At 29.0% G+C, this 17,500-nt stretch overlaps 1 protein-coding gene across 1 annotated transcript in view; it reads left to right on the forward strand.

The window, feature by feature from the left end:
- The window catches only part of LOC137631659 (putative neural-cadherin 2), a 356,886-nt gene that overhangs the window by 251,426 nt on the left and 87,960 nt on the right, over window positions 1–17,500 (forward strand). The window contains exon 5 of the mRNA XM_068363529.1: window positions 17,324–17,500. This exon is cut by the window's right edge and continues 1,141 nt beyond it. Within this exon, the coding sequence (XP_068219630.1) occupies window positions 17,324–17,500 (177 nt within the window). The remainder of the gene's footprint in view (window positions 1–17,323) is intronic.

A 17,500-nucleotide genomic window follows, 5' to 3' on the forward strand; every position in this document is an offset into this window, starting at 1 on the left:
TTTCGGTTTAGGTCCTTTGAATATCTCTAAACTTTAGGGACTGTGTCAGCTGACGCCCCTGGAGAGTAGCTTTAACGAAGTATATATAAATATATATATATATATATATATATATATATATATATATATATATATATATATATATATATATATATATATAATATTATATATATATATATATATATATTCATATTCATATTCATATGAATTTTTGTCGATATGTATACGTATATTCTTGTATATAGATCGATAGATAACCACATATTTAATTTTATAACACACACACACACACACACACATATATATATATATATATTATATATATATATATATATATATATATACTGTATATATATGTGTGTCTAAGTTTTATAGGTTTGTATGTGTCTCTGAGTGAATGAATGTAAGTACAGTAAATAAATATTTTGCAATACTAATTCATAATTGTTGTATACTTTTAATAGTCTGAAATTCTTAACACAAAACTTACTGAAAATCCTGTTTTGCAAAATATCTCCTCTTGTACCAAGTGGGCCTGTTTGTCGGACAGATTAACTTTTAGAGATCAAGTTATCCGAAAGTTAAAAAACGGAAAATGTTCCGTTAACCTGACACTTATAGAGCGTCCAACAGGTTACTCCGATTCGTTGCAATTCTTCCAGTCTCGCTGACCAGATTATTTTGGACCTAACCCAGATGGATTGAAGTCAGATGTAAAGTTTTTTTTTTTTTTTTTTTTTTTTTTTTTCTCTTTTTTTTTTTTTTTTTTTTTTAACTGGGGACACTCGTTCCAGAAGCGATAGAGAATTACTTAGTCGGCATTTATTTTTTTATTTGATACATAATTTTTCTTACATTAAAGGAAGACAGTATACCATTATTTCCATTTATATTTATTAATCTTCTTATATCCTTCCAGAAGCTTAAGCCAATCGCTTATTTAGCATTTATTTTTCTTCGTTTTTTTTTTCTAATTTAATGCATAATTTTTCTTACATTAAACGAAGATATACCATTATTTCCATTTATATTTATTAATCTTCCTATATTCTTTAAGAAGCAAAAGCAAATTGCAAAGACAGTATTAATTTTTCTTCCTTTTTTCTGATTTAATACATAATTTTTGTTACATTAAAGGATTATATACTATTATTTCCATTTATATTGATTAATCTTCTAATATTTTTCAAAAAGTTAAAGCAAATAACTTAGTAAGCATATATTTTTCTTCTTTTTTTCTGATTCAATGCATAATTTTTATTACATTAACGGACGACAATATACCATTATTTCCATTTATATTTATTATTTTTCTTTTATTCTTTATGAAGAGATTGTCTATACATCTGAATCATCTCCTGTTTATTAGTGTAGGCGACCCGTCAAAAAATGACGGCTAAATATTTAGATAGATATGAACACACGCACTGCCTCAAAGCAGGTTATAACTACCTCTCTCCCTCCTACCCGAGGGACGTGGAGAGACCGGGTAGTTATACGTTTAGCAATGCCACGGATCGTGATTGGAAAGATATATGTATATATATATATATATACAGTATATATATATACATATATATATATTTATATATGTATATATATGTATATATATATATGTATATATATATATATTTTATATATGTATTAGACACACACACACACACACACACATATATATATATATATATATATATATATATATATATATATATATTGGCTAAAATGGCTATATATGGCTGAGGACTATGAAGCGCGTAGTAGGAGAAGTATTGATTTAAAAGCACAAGATAAAGACTACTGGCGAAATCCAATCGATGCCCTTTGCGTCAATAGGCGTGGGGGTAGATGATAATGACAATATATAGCCAAACACTTGTTTTTTATTATATAGGGGATTGGCGATTTGTGGTGTATAATCAGAAAATTATGCATATCTTGTATATACTCTAATGAAAGGAATATGAGGATATTTATTACTTCTCTCAATAGAGCATTTGTGCTTTGAATAAGTTATTATTTTATATATATATATATATATATATATATATATATTATATAATATATATATATATATGTATGTATGTATGTATAGAAAAAAATAAGTTTGATTCCAAGATTTATATATTTTATCCTTTGATATCCTAAATCATTTTTTTCATTTGGAAAAATAAATTAATTTCCTTTTGCTCCATAATAAATCTTTAGATTCATTGCGCAGTCAAAACTACTCATCGCTTGATAGCCTAAAATATTTTTTTCATTTCATAGAAATGAATTAATTTCATTTTGTTCCATTATAGATATTTATATTTAATGTTTAGTCAGAACTTCACATCGCTTGATAGCCTAAAATATTTTCTCATTTCGTAAAAATGAATTAATTTCCTTTTGTTCCATTATAAATCTTTATAGTTACTGGTCAGTCAAAATATTGCTTGATAGCCTAAAATATTTTCTCATTTCGTAAAAATGAATTAATTTCATTTTGTTCCATATTAAATCTTTATATTTACTCAGTCTTAACATCGTTCGATATCCTAAAACATTTTTTTCATTTCGTAAAAATAAATGAATTTCCTTTTGTTCGATTATAAATCTTTATATTTACTGCTCAGTCAAAACTGCCCATCGCTTGATAGCCCAAAATATTACTAATTTCGTAAAGATAAATTAATTTTCTTTTGTTTCATAATAAATCTTTATATTTATTGCTCAGTCAAAACTGCACATCGCTTGATATTCTAAAATATTTTTTCGTATCGTAAAAATAAATTAATTTCCTTTTGTTCCATTATAAATCTTTATAGTTACTGGTCAGTCAAAATATTGCTTGATATCCTAAAATATTACCAATTTCGTAAAAATAAATTAATTTCCTTTTGTTCCATGATAAATCTTTATATTTACTCATTCTAAAATCGCTCGATATCCTAAAATATTTTTTCATTTCGTAAAAATAAATCAATATAATTTTGTTCCATAATAAATCTTTATATTTACTCAGTCTAAACATCGCTCGATATCCTAAAATATTACTAATTTCGTAAAAATAAATTAATTTCCTTTTGTTCCATATTAAATCTTTATATTTACTGCTCAGTCAAAACTGCACTGGCAAATAGAAACTTTTAGAAATCAAGTTAACCTTTAAACAAGTGAGCAAGTCCTGAACGCGGACATGGTCCTCGTAGAGGACATACCTCCGCCAAGGTGACCTAGAGCGCCATATGTCCTAGAATCATGACCTTCACGTGACCTTGACCTTCACGTGACCTTGACCTTCAAGTGACCTGCTTGACTTTTGACCTTCAAGTGATCTTTGTTCATTTGCCACTGATACTTAATATGACATTGATATAATGCACCAATATGACCTTGACCTTTGACCTTTATAAATTTGAACATCACCCATGGGTTGCGCCTGGACTAGGACTTCCCTGTTGGCTTATGCAAAAGTCAGTGCTTTATTTCTGTCTCTTGATATGGCCACTTATGTCATAGTGACACCAGTGACCCCTGTGACCTTGACCTTGGGGTGACCTTGACCAAAATTTAATCAGTTCTTCCATACACATTGGGGAACTACTTGGCCAAGTTTGAAGTGATTCCGTGTAGAAATGTGGCCTCTACGTTGTCCACAGACAGACAGACAAACAGAGAAACAAACAAACAAACAAACAAACAAACCGAACCGAAAACATAACCTCCGCCGCTTGGCGGAGGTAATAAACGAACCTCATCCACCAAGTTGTCTCTTACGGATTGAGCATCGCGTTACTTAAACTCTTTACATTTCTCTTAGTCGAGTTTGTAAGATTAGCTTCAGCCGTAACCAAGACGTATTGAAGTAGGCTGATGGAAACTTTCCAAACCAGTGGCCTAATTTGAGTTAGACTCTTACTTACACTGTTAACAATATGATGAAAATTTTCCGTAAAAAAAAACTGTAAAAATACTGGGATAAATGTAGCCAGGCATTTACGTAAAATTACGGTCGCCTGTATTTTACTGAAATTCGACTGAGAACTATATTTTTACAATGTTATAAAAATGGATATATTGACGTAAGTAAGAAATATTGCGTTCACCAACCCGTAAAATTACGGTCGCCTGTATTTTACTGAAATACGGCTGAGAACAGTATATTTTTACGGAGAATTACCGATTAGAATTACGGGTTTTTTAACACAGTATGGTCATTTGCTTTCGCCTATGTTTTGGTGGATGATTAATCCACCGAAGAATGTAAATACGTTTAGAATATCAAAGATATTTTCTATTTTCTCTACAAAGATTTTTGTACTGTTAGAGAATCGTTTAGGATTCGTTGGATATCTTACATGTTATATGACAGCTATGAAATAATGATATTTTAACATATATTACAAATTCTTTTACATTTCTTTCAAGTGCATATTCTTCGTGCAATAAATTTTCCATGCCAGAAAGCAGAAGTAGAGTAGAATCTCTCTCTCTCTCTCTCTCTCTCTCTCTCTCTCTCTCTCTCTCTCTCTCTCTCTCTCTCTCACCTAGGCACACACGTGATGGAATCTCTCTCTCTCTCTCTCTCTCTCTCTTTCTCTCTCTCTCTCACCTAGGCACACGCATGATGAAATATCTCTCTCTATCTCTCTCTCTCTCTCTCTCTCTCTCTCTCTCTCTCTCTCTCTCCCTCTTTCTCTCTCTTTCACCTAGGCACACACATGATGGAATATCTCTCTCTCTCTCTCTCTCTCTCTCTCTCTCTCTCACCTAGGCACACACATGATGGAATCTCTCTCTCTCTCTCTCTCTCTCTCTCTCTCTCTCTCTCTCTCTCTCTCTCTCTCTCTCATACAAAGACACACATCATGGAATCCTCATAGCAACCTTTAATGTTTTGGATATTACATATGCAGTGACAAATTTTCCATTTAATTTCATATATTTAGTTTTTTGTAAAGATAACTTATATTTTGGATGGAATTCAGGCTGAGATAAACAACATATAGTTAGAAGGATCATGGAAACATAAAGGTAGCAAAGAGTATTTCATAAACGAGTCACTTAATAAACACGTCCACAGACCATTTATTCTTTCAATGGTGATTTCCATCTGTGTTTTGTCTCCACAACTTCGAGTCTACGAGTAAAAGGGAAAAATCTTTTGCAATCGATTCACAGCTCAATAATGACCTGCTGCAGGTTATTGCGAGATTGTAATTAAAAGATGATTATTCGCAATCAGGTAATTGACATGCAAGCAATTGTGAAAAGCGTAATTGACTAGTTTTCAGAAATGTTAGAATTGTACAGTATCAGAGAAACGTTTCTTTGGTTAACATTTCAGATAATTGGCAAGTAGTTTGTTTAAACATAATCGTAAATTCAGTAATACCATCTAATAAAGATTATATTTATTTAACATAAGGGGACGTTGGAGTTAGTGCCCCTCCACACACACATATATATATATATATATATATATATATATATATATATATATATCTATACACATATATATATGTGTGTATATATATTTATATATTTATATACATATATAAGTATATATATATACGTCTATATATATATATATATATATATATATATATATATATATATATATATATATATATAGATAGATATATATATATATACACATATATATAGATATATATATACATACACATATATATAGATATATATATATACATACACATATATATAGATATATATATATATATATACATACACACATATATATAGATATATACATATATATATACACACATACACACACATAAATACATTAGTTTAGTGCATATCTTTATCTGTGTATCAATTTTTAAAAAAAATCATATAATTAAATCCCACACATCACTTCCGGGCAATCCAAAATTCGCGGGTCCTTCACCTGATTTTCCATCCATGTTAATTTAGGTTCGACATATCCCAGGCAAAAATAGTTGAAGGTGTCCTTTGAAAGCCTTCCTTTGAAGGAACCCTTTAAAAAAAGAAAAAATATGATGAACTTTTTTACTCGTTCAGTTCAGACTCCTTTTGATGGCACTCGACATTTGATACATTTAAGATGGTATTTCGAAATTAGGTTGTCATATAAAATTATCAGAGGACATCTGCTGAGATTTATTTTATTATTAGATTTAATCTCGTGATGTTAGGTTGATTTTTTAATTATTAATTTTAAGTAAAGGGGATATTTTCCCTGGTGTAAAGGAGGTTATATAGGAAGATAGTATTTATAGTTTTTCGAATTCTGTTTTTCGATGTTAACGCTATATTTATTTTAATATTTCTTTCATGTGAACATTTTCGTATCTTAAATTATCAAAAAGGCTGATAAAAAAGGTTATATACGATGTTAGTATTTATAGTTTTTTTTTTCGAATTCTGTATTTCGATGTTAATGCTATATTTATTTTAGTATTTCTTTCCCATGAATATTTTCTGTATTATAGATAGTATTTATAGTATTTTTTTTTAATTCTGTTTTTCGATATTAACGCTATATTTATTTGAACATTTCTTTCCCATGAATATTTTCTGTATTTTAAATAGTATTATAGTATTTTTTTAATTCTGTATTTCGATGTTAACGCTATATTTATTTTAGTATTTCTTTCCCATGAATATTTTCTGTATTTTAAATAGTATTTATAGCATTTTTTGAATTCTGTATTTCGATGTTAACGCTATATTTATTTTAATATTTTTTTCCCTTGAATATTTTCTGTATCTTAAATTATCAAAAAGTCTGATAGAGATATGAAAGTTTGGTTGGTAGAAATGATATTTACATATTTTTACGTTTGATAAATGTTTGTATTAATTTATTTCTATATGTATTTCAAAGTATTAGTTGTGCGATAAAATAATACAAATTGTCGGCTATCATGTAAACTCAGTTTGAATCCTAAAACAATTATTTATTCTTTCTGTTATTTCGTTGGTGCGATCAACGCAGTGGTAGACGAAAGATAAGTTTTAATCCCATTCTATTTAGTAAAATACAAAGTTGAAATAATATATATATATATATATATATATATATATATATATATATATATATATATATATATATATGATATTGTATATGTATAAATATATGCGCAAATATATATATATGCATGTTTAAATGCATACACACATACATATATATATGTATGTATGTATATTATATATATATATATATATATATATATATATATATATATATATATACGCACATATATAGATAGATAGATAGATAATTAATGTACCATGAATGTAATGGTGTAATAATCTATCAGGCTCATGTAAAACGAGATGTGTATATATATATATATATATATATATATATATATATATATATATATATTATACACATGTATATAGATAGATAGATAGATAAATAAGGTACCATAAATTTAATAGTGTAATAATTTATCAGGCTCATGTAAAACGATATGTGTGTATATATATATATATATATATATATATATATATATATATATATATATATATATATATATATATATAATGATTGATATGATGATATAAATGAAACGATTAAACACCGAAATTTATACAAAAATATTTTTCAAAACATAAAAATCCCAGGAATAAAGTTAAAAAAAAAAAAACAAGACTTTGCATTTTCGGGAATAGCCCACGTGTCATAATTCCCCCGAGCAAGAAGTTTTCGTACTATTGCCATCTCGCAAATCAATTTCACCTCTTCTTCCCCCCCCCCCCCAAAAAAAAAAAAAAAAAAAAAACTCCCGACAAATTATTTATGGTGGAAAAATGGCGATATGCAAAGACTCAGAAAGAAAAATATACAGACGGACTTAATATCTCAACGGAAAGTTTTGCAGGTGTTTCCCGGCGAACTCTTGTAACTTTAGAAGAATTAATCTTGGGAGAATAACCAAGTTTTCCCCCAAAATAGTTCCTTTTTTCTTATTTGCTTCCCAACGAGGTTTGCGATTCATTTAAAAGGAAATTGAAATTGAAATTCAGGTAGTGATTATTGGTTTCCGATTGCTTTTCATACCGTTTGAACTTTTTGCTTTTTATACAATAGGAAAAAATCTTTATTGAGTTTAGGAAAAATCTTTATTGGAGTTATTAAAGTTGAATATCAAATCTGGTTCATGCGCAATTCATGCGTAAGAATGCGTCGATATTACCTATCATATTTTGGGGGAACCTTCAGCCTGTGTTGGGTGAGTGGTACAGTAGTCTACTCATGCACTTTAGGTCCCGTATCACTCCTATTCTAACACACCCTCAGCATTCAATCCATGGGTGCTATATTTTTCTTATTCTACTATGCGTCGATATTACCAATCACATTTTGGGGAAACTCAGGCTGTGTGGGGTGAGTGGTCCAGCAGTCGACTCACATTCGCTAGGTCCTGTATCATTCCTATTCTAACACACTCTGAGCTGAAAATCCAAAGCTGCTGTATTCTTCTTTTTCTACTAATTATAAAAGAGATTAGAATAATATATATCAATTGAAAAATCAGTGATCCATAAAATGCTATTTCAAAATAGTTTTGGCATCCTGAGACTATTTTTGATTCTTAAGCGCGACGAATGCTGGATATTTAATCTGAACAAAACACAACACCCATTATGGCTTTCATAATTATTGATAGATTAACTGATACCACATTGCGTGTATATATATATATATATATATATATATATATATATATATATATATATATATATGTATGTATGTATGTATGTATATATATGTATATATATACATATATATATATATTTATATATATATATATATATTTATTTATATATATACATATATATATATATATATATATATATATATATATATATATATATATATATATTTAAATATATACACACAAGTATATATATATATATATATGTATATATATTAATAAATATATATATATATATATATATATATATTTATATTTATGTATATATACACATCCAAGCATGAGGTAAAACAGGCCAAAACCATTGACCTCCCTAAACCTTGGGAACATTATATAGTTAAAGGAAATTATTCATGCATACGAACATGTGTGTTCAGTGTTTGAGACAGGAATAACAGTGAATTAATCATTCACCCTTGCCATGGTAGATGTACTTCCCTTACATTATTATAGCTCCGTTCAAGTTATTACCTCCGCCAAAGAAGTTGGAAGAAGGTTATGTTTTAGCCCTTGTTTGTGTCTTTGTGTGTGGGTGTCTTTTTTTTTTTTTTTTTTTTTTTTTTTTTTTTTTTTTTTTTTTTTTTTTTTTTTTTTCAGCTTCCTGTCCACAATTGTAATTGTAGGGTAATGAAGCTTGCAGCGATTAACTGTTATGTAAAAAGATGGTGAAAATTAAATTTTAAAATGTCAAGGTCAAAGGTCAAGTTCACGGTCAAGCAAAATATCCAATTCACGTGATCAACCATAAGTTTGGACATCGTTGTCACAGAGACTTCAAACGTGGTTCATATTTGAGTGTATGAAAATCCACGCCAATTAACGCATGTTAAGGTCAAAGGTCACGGTCAAGGTCGAGCAAAATGTTGAAAAATAAGCTGTCGCGGCACATGTCTATATTTAGGATTGATATATATAGTTAAGATTATTAAAGTTCTTAAGAGAAATTAAAAAATAATATAGGGAAAGCTAAATGTGCATACCCATTACCAATATGAATAAAGAATTAATTGTTTTATAAACTTTTTAATCTATGAGGAACAATCATTATTGCCAAAGCTGTTTTGTTAAACTTTCTATTGGAAAATACATTATATTTTCCGTAGCTAATTCCAAAGATAAAATATATAAAACCCTTTTGTGGAATCAAATTTATTTATTGATAATGATTAAAATCATAATAATAATTTAGTATTTTATGTTGATAAACTATCCGGAATTTGCAGCGCCTAAAATATTTAAAATACCACAAGTTGTCAAAATTAAAGTAGAATGGCATTTTATGAACACAAGAACTAGAATTTCAGTCTAAGACATTTAAAGGTTTAAAGGCCTATCATGAATGGCAGAGGCAAGGGACAGTGACATTGCCCTATCAAGCAGGACAATGCCCTAGAGACTGACCCTATATTATATGATCAGCGCCCAAGCCCCTTCTCCACCCAAGCTAGGACCAGGGAGGACCAGTCAGTGCCTGCTGATGACTCGGCTGATAGACATATAGGCTCCCCCAAACCACCCACTCTTAGATCACAAGGATGGTAAGGTTGCAGACACTAAAGGCACTAACGAGACTGAGCGGGACTCGAACCCCCGTCTGGAAAACACCAGGCAGAGACGTTACCAATCAGGCCTGAACAGCCCTAAAACTACGAAAGTACACTGTTAAAAAACGGTAAATGTTGTTTTACGGTCACCAACCCGTAAAAGATAATAACAAAGAGAGGTAAAATTACGGTCGTCTCTACTTTACTGAAATACGGTTGAGAACAGCATATTTTTTACGGAAAATTTCCGATTAAAATTACGGTTTTTTCTAACAGTGTAATATATTACCATTTTTAAAATCATGAATACACGTTCCTATTACTGGAAAGAAATTAATATTAATATAAAATTTGCAAAGAAGAAACAATAAAGGCAATTATTCTTTTATTATGTCAAGTAATGAAAATAGATTTCAACTCGATTTTCATCGTTTATTAGAAATATTTAGTGTAAACACTGATAATTACCTGAACACAAAAATATTAATCAATCCATTATCTCAAGGAGCAACTGAATAATAAAATATATCAGCACTAATTATCAGAAATCTGTAATGAAAATATTATTTAATCTTTTTATTACATATCCATTTGTTTTTCGCTTAGCGGGTGAATAGGATATTATTGAATCTTTATTTCAATGGGACTTATAAATCTTTATATCAGTGGGACTTATAAATATTAACTTGTGATTATTAACTTTATGAAATGAAATTGGAAATTATGAAGCGTTAAATGCATATGTGGAGGAGGATTTGCCAACAGGAAATTGCTGTATGATTTTTTAATTACAATTTACTTGTCTTTAAAAAGAAATTATAAAGTTCTCTCTCTCTCTCTCTCTCTCTCTCTCTCTCTCTCTCTCTCTCTCTCTCTCTCTCTCTCTCTCTCTCTCTCTCTTTATTACAATTTACTGGTCTTTAAAAAGAAATAATACATAGGTCTCTCTCTCTCTCTCTCTCTCTCTCTCTCTCTCTCTCTCTCTATTACAATTTACTGGTCTTTAAAAAGAAATTATACATAGTTTCTCTCTCTCTCTCTCTCTCTCTCTCTCTCTCTCTCTCTCTCTCTCTCTCTCTCTCTCTCTCTCTCTCTCTCTCTATTACAATTTCTCTATTACAATTTACTGGTCTTTAAAAAGAAATTATACATAGTTTCTCTCTCTCTCTCTCTCTCTCTCTCTCTCTCTCTCTCTCTCTCTCTCTCTCTCTCTCTCTCTCTCTCTCTCTCTCTCTCTCTTTATTACAATTTACTGGTCTTTAAAAAGAAATAATACATAGTTCTCTCTCTCTCTCTCTCTCTCTCTCTCTCTCTCTCTCTCTCTCTCTCTCTCTCTTTATTACAATTTCCTGGTCTTTAAAAAGAAATAATACGTAGTTCTCTCTCTCTCTCTCTCTCTCTCTCTCTCTCTCTCTCTCTCTCTCTCTCTCTCTCTCTCTCTCGTTTCGTATAGATCTTTGACAGTTGCTATGTGTTTAATTAGGAATTTGATATATAGTTGGTCTGCTGAAAGCGATCAGGCCAAAGTCTCTAACCTTCTGTCAACCGCAGTGGCCAGCGTAATGATGAAGGTGGCAAATCCCAGACATGGCCAAGACATGTCTGAGGCCTTTGTCATGCAGTGGATTAGAAACGGCTGCATTTGTCGCTGTTGTTGTTGTTGTTGTTGGTGGTGGTGGTGTTGTTGTATATAGTTATTCATCATCTACGCCTATTGACGGAAAGGGCCTCAGTTAGATTTCACCAGTCGTCTCTATTTTGAGCCTTTAAACCAATACATCTCCTTTCTTTATATCCTATTTCACGCTTCATAGTCCTCAGCCATGTAAGTCTGGGTCTTCCAACTCTTTTAGTGCCTTGTGGAGCCCGGTTGAAAGTTAGGTTAACTAATCTCTCTTGGGGAGTGCGAAGTGCGTGCCCAAATCATCTCCATCTACCCCTCACCATAATGTCATTCACTTATGGCACTCGAGTAATCTCTCTTATAGTTTCATTTCTAATCCTGTCCGGCCATTTAAATCCCAATATTTTTATGAGGACTTTGTTATTCAATCTATAAAATCTGTTGGATTTTGTTTCATATAGTTATTAGTCTGAGATATGTATAATAATGATAATTGTAGATTTCAATGACAAAAAGACTCATATTATTAGTTATGATGTCGATTTCTTTTAGTACACTCTTTCATATTGGTATAGAATGCCAGAAAATATCAATAGGTAATAGGAAAACATATATCCTGAATATTTTTTTAAGTAGGAAAACCCAGTATATATTTTTACACAGTAAATATATTTCAATTGTACATTTTTATTAAATATAGACAAAAGGGTTAAATAATCAGTAAGAGAATAATTCTGATTTCACATACGAATTTTCTTGCGCGTTAAATATAATCTAATTTAGGGAGTTCGGATTTTAAGACGCTGTCTTTCCTTGAAGTCTTGAAATACATCATAAAAAAATATATATTTTCCAAATACTTCATATAATGAAGTCTTTTCCGCATGCTTTTCCATAATACATCACAAACCCAATACTTAAAAAAAAAGAAAATTAAAAAAAAATCCTAACATACATAAACATTCATATAATGAATTTTTTTCCGCATGCTCCTTCCTTAATACTTCACCAACCCAATACATTAAAAAAAAAAAAAAAAAAAAAAAAATCTTAACATAAACATTACCAAGACGCACGTCTCACGGGAAAGTTGACACGCTGTTTTAGAGTCCTTTTTCCATACGGATCTACGTCATCTGGAAAGGCAAATCTCTCGCTACTTCTTGTCGCATTGCTCTTCTTGAAATCGGGATAAGAATCCGGTATGTATTTTTTCCGTGACTAGAAGCTTCTCGTTGTGGGAGTGCGTGAGCCAAGGTTGAATCTATAAAGGGTGTCGATAATGTGACGTATTGGAAGAGAGGGAGCTCTCGGGATCTGTTTCAATACTTGGTTGTTTTGCGATTTTTTTATGATTTGGGAGTGATTACAATTCGTGTTTGGTGGTTTTATTTTTTATGGGTGGATGAGGAAGAGGAATTTTTTTTTTTTTTTTTTTTTATTGCAGACATTCTAATCAAATTGGGGGGATTAACATAGATAAGTTAACATGATTGGGAATTTGAAAGGACATTGAGAGATTTAAATATATATATATATATATATATATATATATATATATATATATATATGCATATATATGTATAATTATGTATATATATGATTTATATGAATGTATATATATATATATATATATATATATATATATATATATATGCGTGTATGGTTGTGAGATTTTTTGCATATATATATATATATATATATATATATATATATATATATATATATATATACCTATATATATACCTGTATATATATATGTATATATATATTTACCTATGTATATATATATATACACCTATATATATATATATATAGAGAGAGAGAGAGAGAGAGAGAGAGAGAGAGAGAGAGAGAGAGAGAGAGAGAGAGAGAGAGAGAGAGAGAGATCATATGGGAAAGCCATTCCAAAATAAATATACCGTTTCACAGCTTTTGCTATATTAATGCCAGGTGTAGTGCCATAGCTTCTGCACCATGATCTTCTACTGTCTTGGGTTAGAGTTCTCTTGCTTGAGGGTACACTCGGGCACTCTATTCTATCTTATTTCTCTTCCTCTTGTCTTGTTAAAGTTTTTATTTTATACAGGAAATATTTATTTTAATGTTACTGTTCTTAAAATATTTTATTTTTCCTTATTTCCTTTCCTCACCGGGATATTTTCCACGTTGGAGCCCCTGGGTTTATAGCATCCTGTTTTTCCAACTATTGTTATAGCTTAGCAAGTAATAATAATAAGTAGCGGAACCCTAGTAAATTACACGAAATTATATTTTCAACACTATTTATCTTGTTCCTAACCTATACATGTTTGTATAAAATGTGATAAGATTTGACTTGTATATTTATTTTAAAAAATAAGCAATAAATGAATTGTGAAAACTATATAAGATGTGGTTTGGTTAAGTAATCAAAGTCTACTGTGAATTTGTAAGAGTATACCATGAAATTATTTCCGTTTTTTTCAAAGCATGACAAAATAAATAACACACACCCTATCGTATTAATATATCGATAATAAAGTTGTTTCATGATGAGTATGTCGAGATTTGCACTACAAGAGTATCTTGAATATATTAAAATATCTTTTATTCATTTTACATAAGAAAATGAATGACACAGATCCAAATTCATACAGAGTAAGATTCAAAATTTTAATTTTTCGATAAGGAAAATATTTTCTTTTCATAAGACGTTAAAGGCTTTCATATTTATTTTAGGGAATCTTAGGAGGAAAATTAATCTTCTTTGCAGTTGAAGGCTTTTAAATATATCGTATGGAATTAGACTCTAGTTTATTTATTAATCTTCTCAACTGGCTTCTTATCACAAAACTGGTTCCGTAGAACGAGGATATAGATCTCAAATTTCATCTAATCATTCTTTTAATCAGTCCGTAAAAACGTAGAATTCTAATATAAGTTTACGTTAAGATTTTTTTTTATTGAATTTATAATAATTGCTATTCATATAGTAGGAGTTTGAATAAATTATGAAGAGGGGTAATCCAATAAAAAATATGTATCGCATTTTTGGGGAAAAAACGAAATATATACGACAGAATTTGATAATGTTTGAAAAAAAGAAAATATTTCTAGATAGATTGGAAGTAAAACATTTGGACAGAACTATGTAATGTATATTCAAAAGGGGTTCATGACTAAGATTATTTTAAATTGAATTAAAATTATAGTATCTTGCTTTTTTAAAGAAGATTATTTGAAAATTAATTAGAATTATAGTATCCTACTGGTTGAAAGTACATAAGTCAGATTATCAAAAATACTTAAGACATTAATTCTTACCATTTATTATTATTATTGTTGTTATTATTATTATTATTATTATTATTATTATTATTATTATTATTATTATTTTTATTATTATTATTATTTTCATTATTATTACTTGCTAAGATACAACCCTAGTTAGAAAAGTAGGATGTTATAAGCCAAGGGCCCCAACAGGGAAAATAGCCCAGTGAAGAAGGGAAACAAGGAAAAATAAAATATTTTAAGACCAGTAACATTGACATAAATATTTCCTGTATAAACCAAAAACTTTAACAAATCAAGAGGAAGAGAAATAAGATAGAATTGTGTGCCCGAGTGTACTCTCAAGAAGAGAACTCCAACCCAAGACAGTGGAAGACCATGGTACAGAGTCTATGGCACTACCCAAGACTAGAGAACAAAGGTTTGATTTTGGAGTGTCCTTCTAGAAGAGCTAATTACCATAGCTAAAGAGTCTCTTCTACCCATAAGCCAATCATCTCCAGATATTTATGTGATAGCTAGAACCGTATCATTGGTGTTTTAAAGATTTTTAGTCACTTATTTAAAGGAGGATTTGAACGAAATATTTATTTGTTGTCCGTTACTATACATTAGCTTGGAAACCTAACAGTTTTAGTGTATCATTTTCTCCCAGTATATATCTGTAGACAAAATGTTAAGCATTAATATCTAATAAAGGAAAAATATTTTCTTGTTAAGCTTTAATATCTAATAGATAAAAAATATCTTGTTAAGCATTAATATGTAATAAATTGAAATTATTTACTTCTTAAGCATTAATATCTAATAAATGAAAAATATTTTCTTGTCAAGCTTTAATATCTAATAGATAGAAAATATCTTGTTAAGCATTAATATCTAATAAAGGAAAAATATTTTTAATATTTAATAAAGGAAAAATATTTTTAATATCTAATAAAGGAAAAATATTTCTAATATCTAATAAAGGAAAAATATTTTTAATATCTAATAAAGGAAAAATATTTTTTTGTTAATCACTAATATCTAATAAATGGAAAAAAAAAACTATTTTCCTGTATGCTCTAATATCTAATAAATGAAAAATATTTTTTTATCAAGTTTTAATATCTAATAAATGATAAAGATTTTCTTATCAAGCTTTATTATCTAATAAATGAAAAAAAAAATTCTTATCAAGCTTTAATATCTAATAATTGAGAAAAAATATTTTATTGTCAATCTCTAATATCTAATAAATGAAAAATATTTTCTTATAAAGCTTTAATATCCAGTAAATTAAAAATATATTCATGTCAAGCTCTAATATCTAATGAATGAAAAAAATATTTTCTTGTCAAGCTTTAGTATCTAATAAATGGAAAAATATTTTCCTGTCAAGCTTTAATATATAATGAGTGAAAAATATTTTCTTGTCAAGCTTTAATATCTAATAAATGAAAAATATTTTCTTATCAAGCTCTAATATCTAATAAATGAAAAATATTTTCTTTTAGAGCTTTAATATCAAATAAATGAAAAATATATTCATGTCAAGCTGTAATATCTAATAAATGAAAAAAATATTTTCTTGTCAATCTCTAATATCTAATAAATCAAAAATATTTTCTTATCAGGCTTTCATATCTAATACATGAAAAATATTTTTTTCAAGCTCTAATATCTAATAAATGAAAATAGATATTTTCTTGTCAAGCTCTAATATGTAGTAAATGCAAAATATTTTCTTGTCAATCTCTAATATCTAATAAATTAAAAATATTTTCTTGTCAATTTCTAATATCTAATAATTGGAAAATATTTTATTGTCAATCTCTAATAACTAATAAATGAAAAAGATTTTCTTATCAAGCTTTAATATCTAATAAATGAAAAATATATTCATGTCAAGCTGTAATATCTAATAAATGAAAAAAATATTTTCTTGTCAAGCTCTAATATCTAATAAATGAAATGAATATTTTCTTGTGAAGCTTTAATATCTAATGAATGAAAAAAATATTTTCTTGTGAAGCTTTAATATCTAATAAATGGAAAAATATTTTCTAGTCAATCTCTAATATCCAATAATTGAAAAATATTTTCTTGTCAATCTCAAATATCTAATAAATGAAAAAAATACTTTCTTGTCAATTTCAAATATCTAATAAATGAAAAATATTTCCTCTCCGTTTCTCTCCCTCCAGGCTCTGGACCGAGACCCACCGAAAGGTAAAGCCTCGTGGCAACTTCGAGTCCAGGTACGAGATGGCCAGCGCGTTCCTTCCTCCTTGGCTGAAGCCACTAAGAGGCTCCCCAGAAAGATCAATCGATCTCGACATCTCAAACAAGAGCAAACTATCAAAGGACAAGGACTCCCACCA

This window comes from Palaemon carinicauda, chromosome 40 (genome assembly GCF_036898095.1).
Source record: "Palaemon carinicauda isolate YSFRI2023 chromosome 40, ASM3689809v2, whole genome shotgun sequence".
In the NCBI taxonomy this organism is placed as follows: domain Eukaryota; kingdom Metazoa; phylum Arthropoda; class Malacostraca; order Decapoda; family Palaemonidae; genus Palaemon; species Palaemon carinicauda.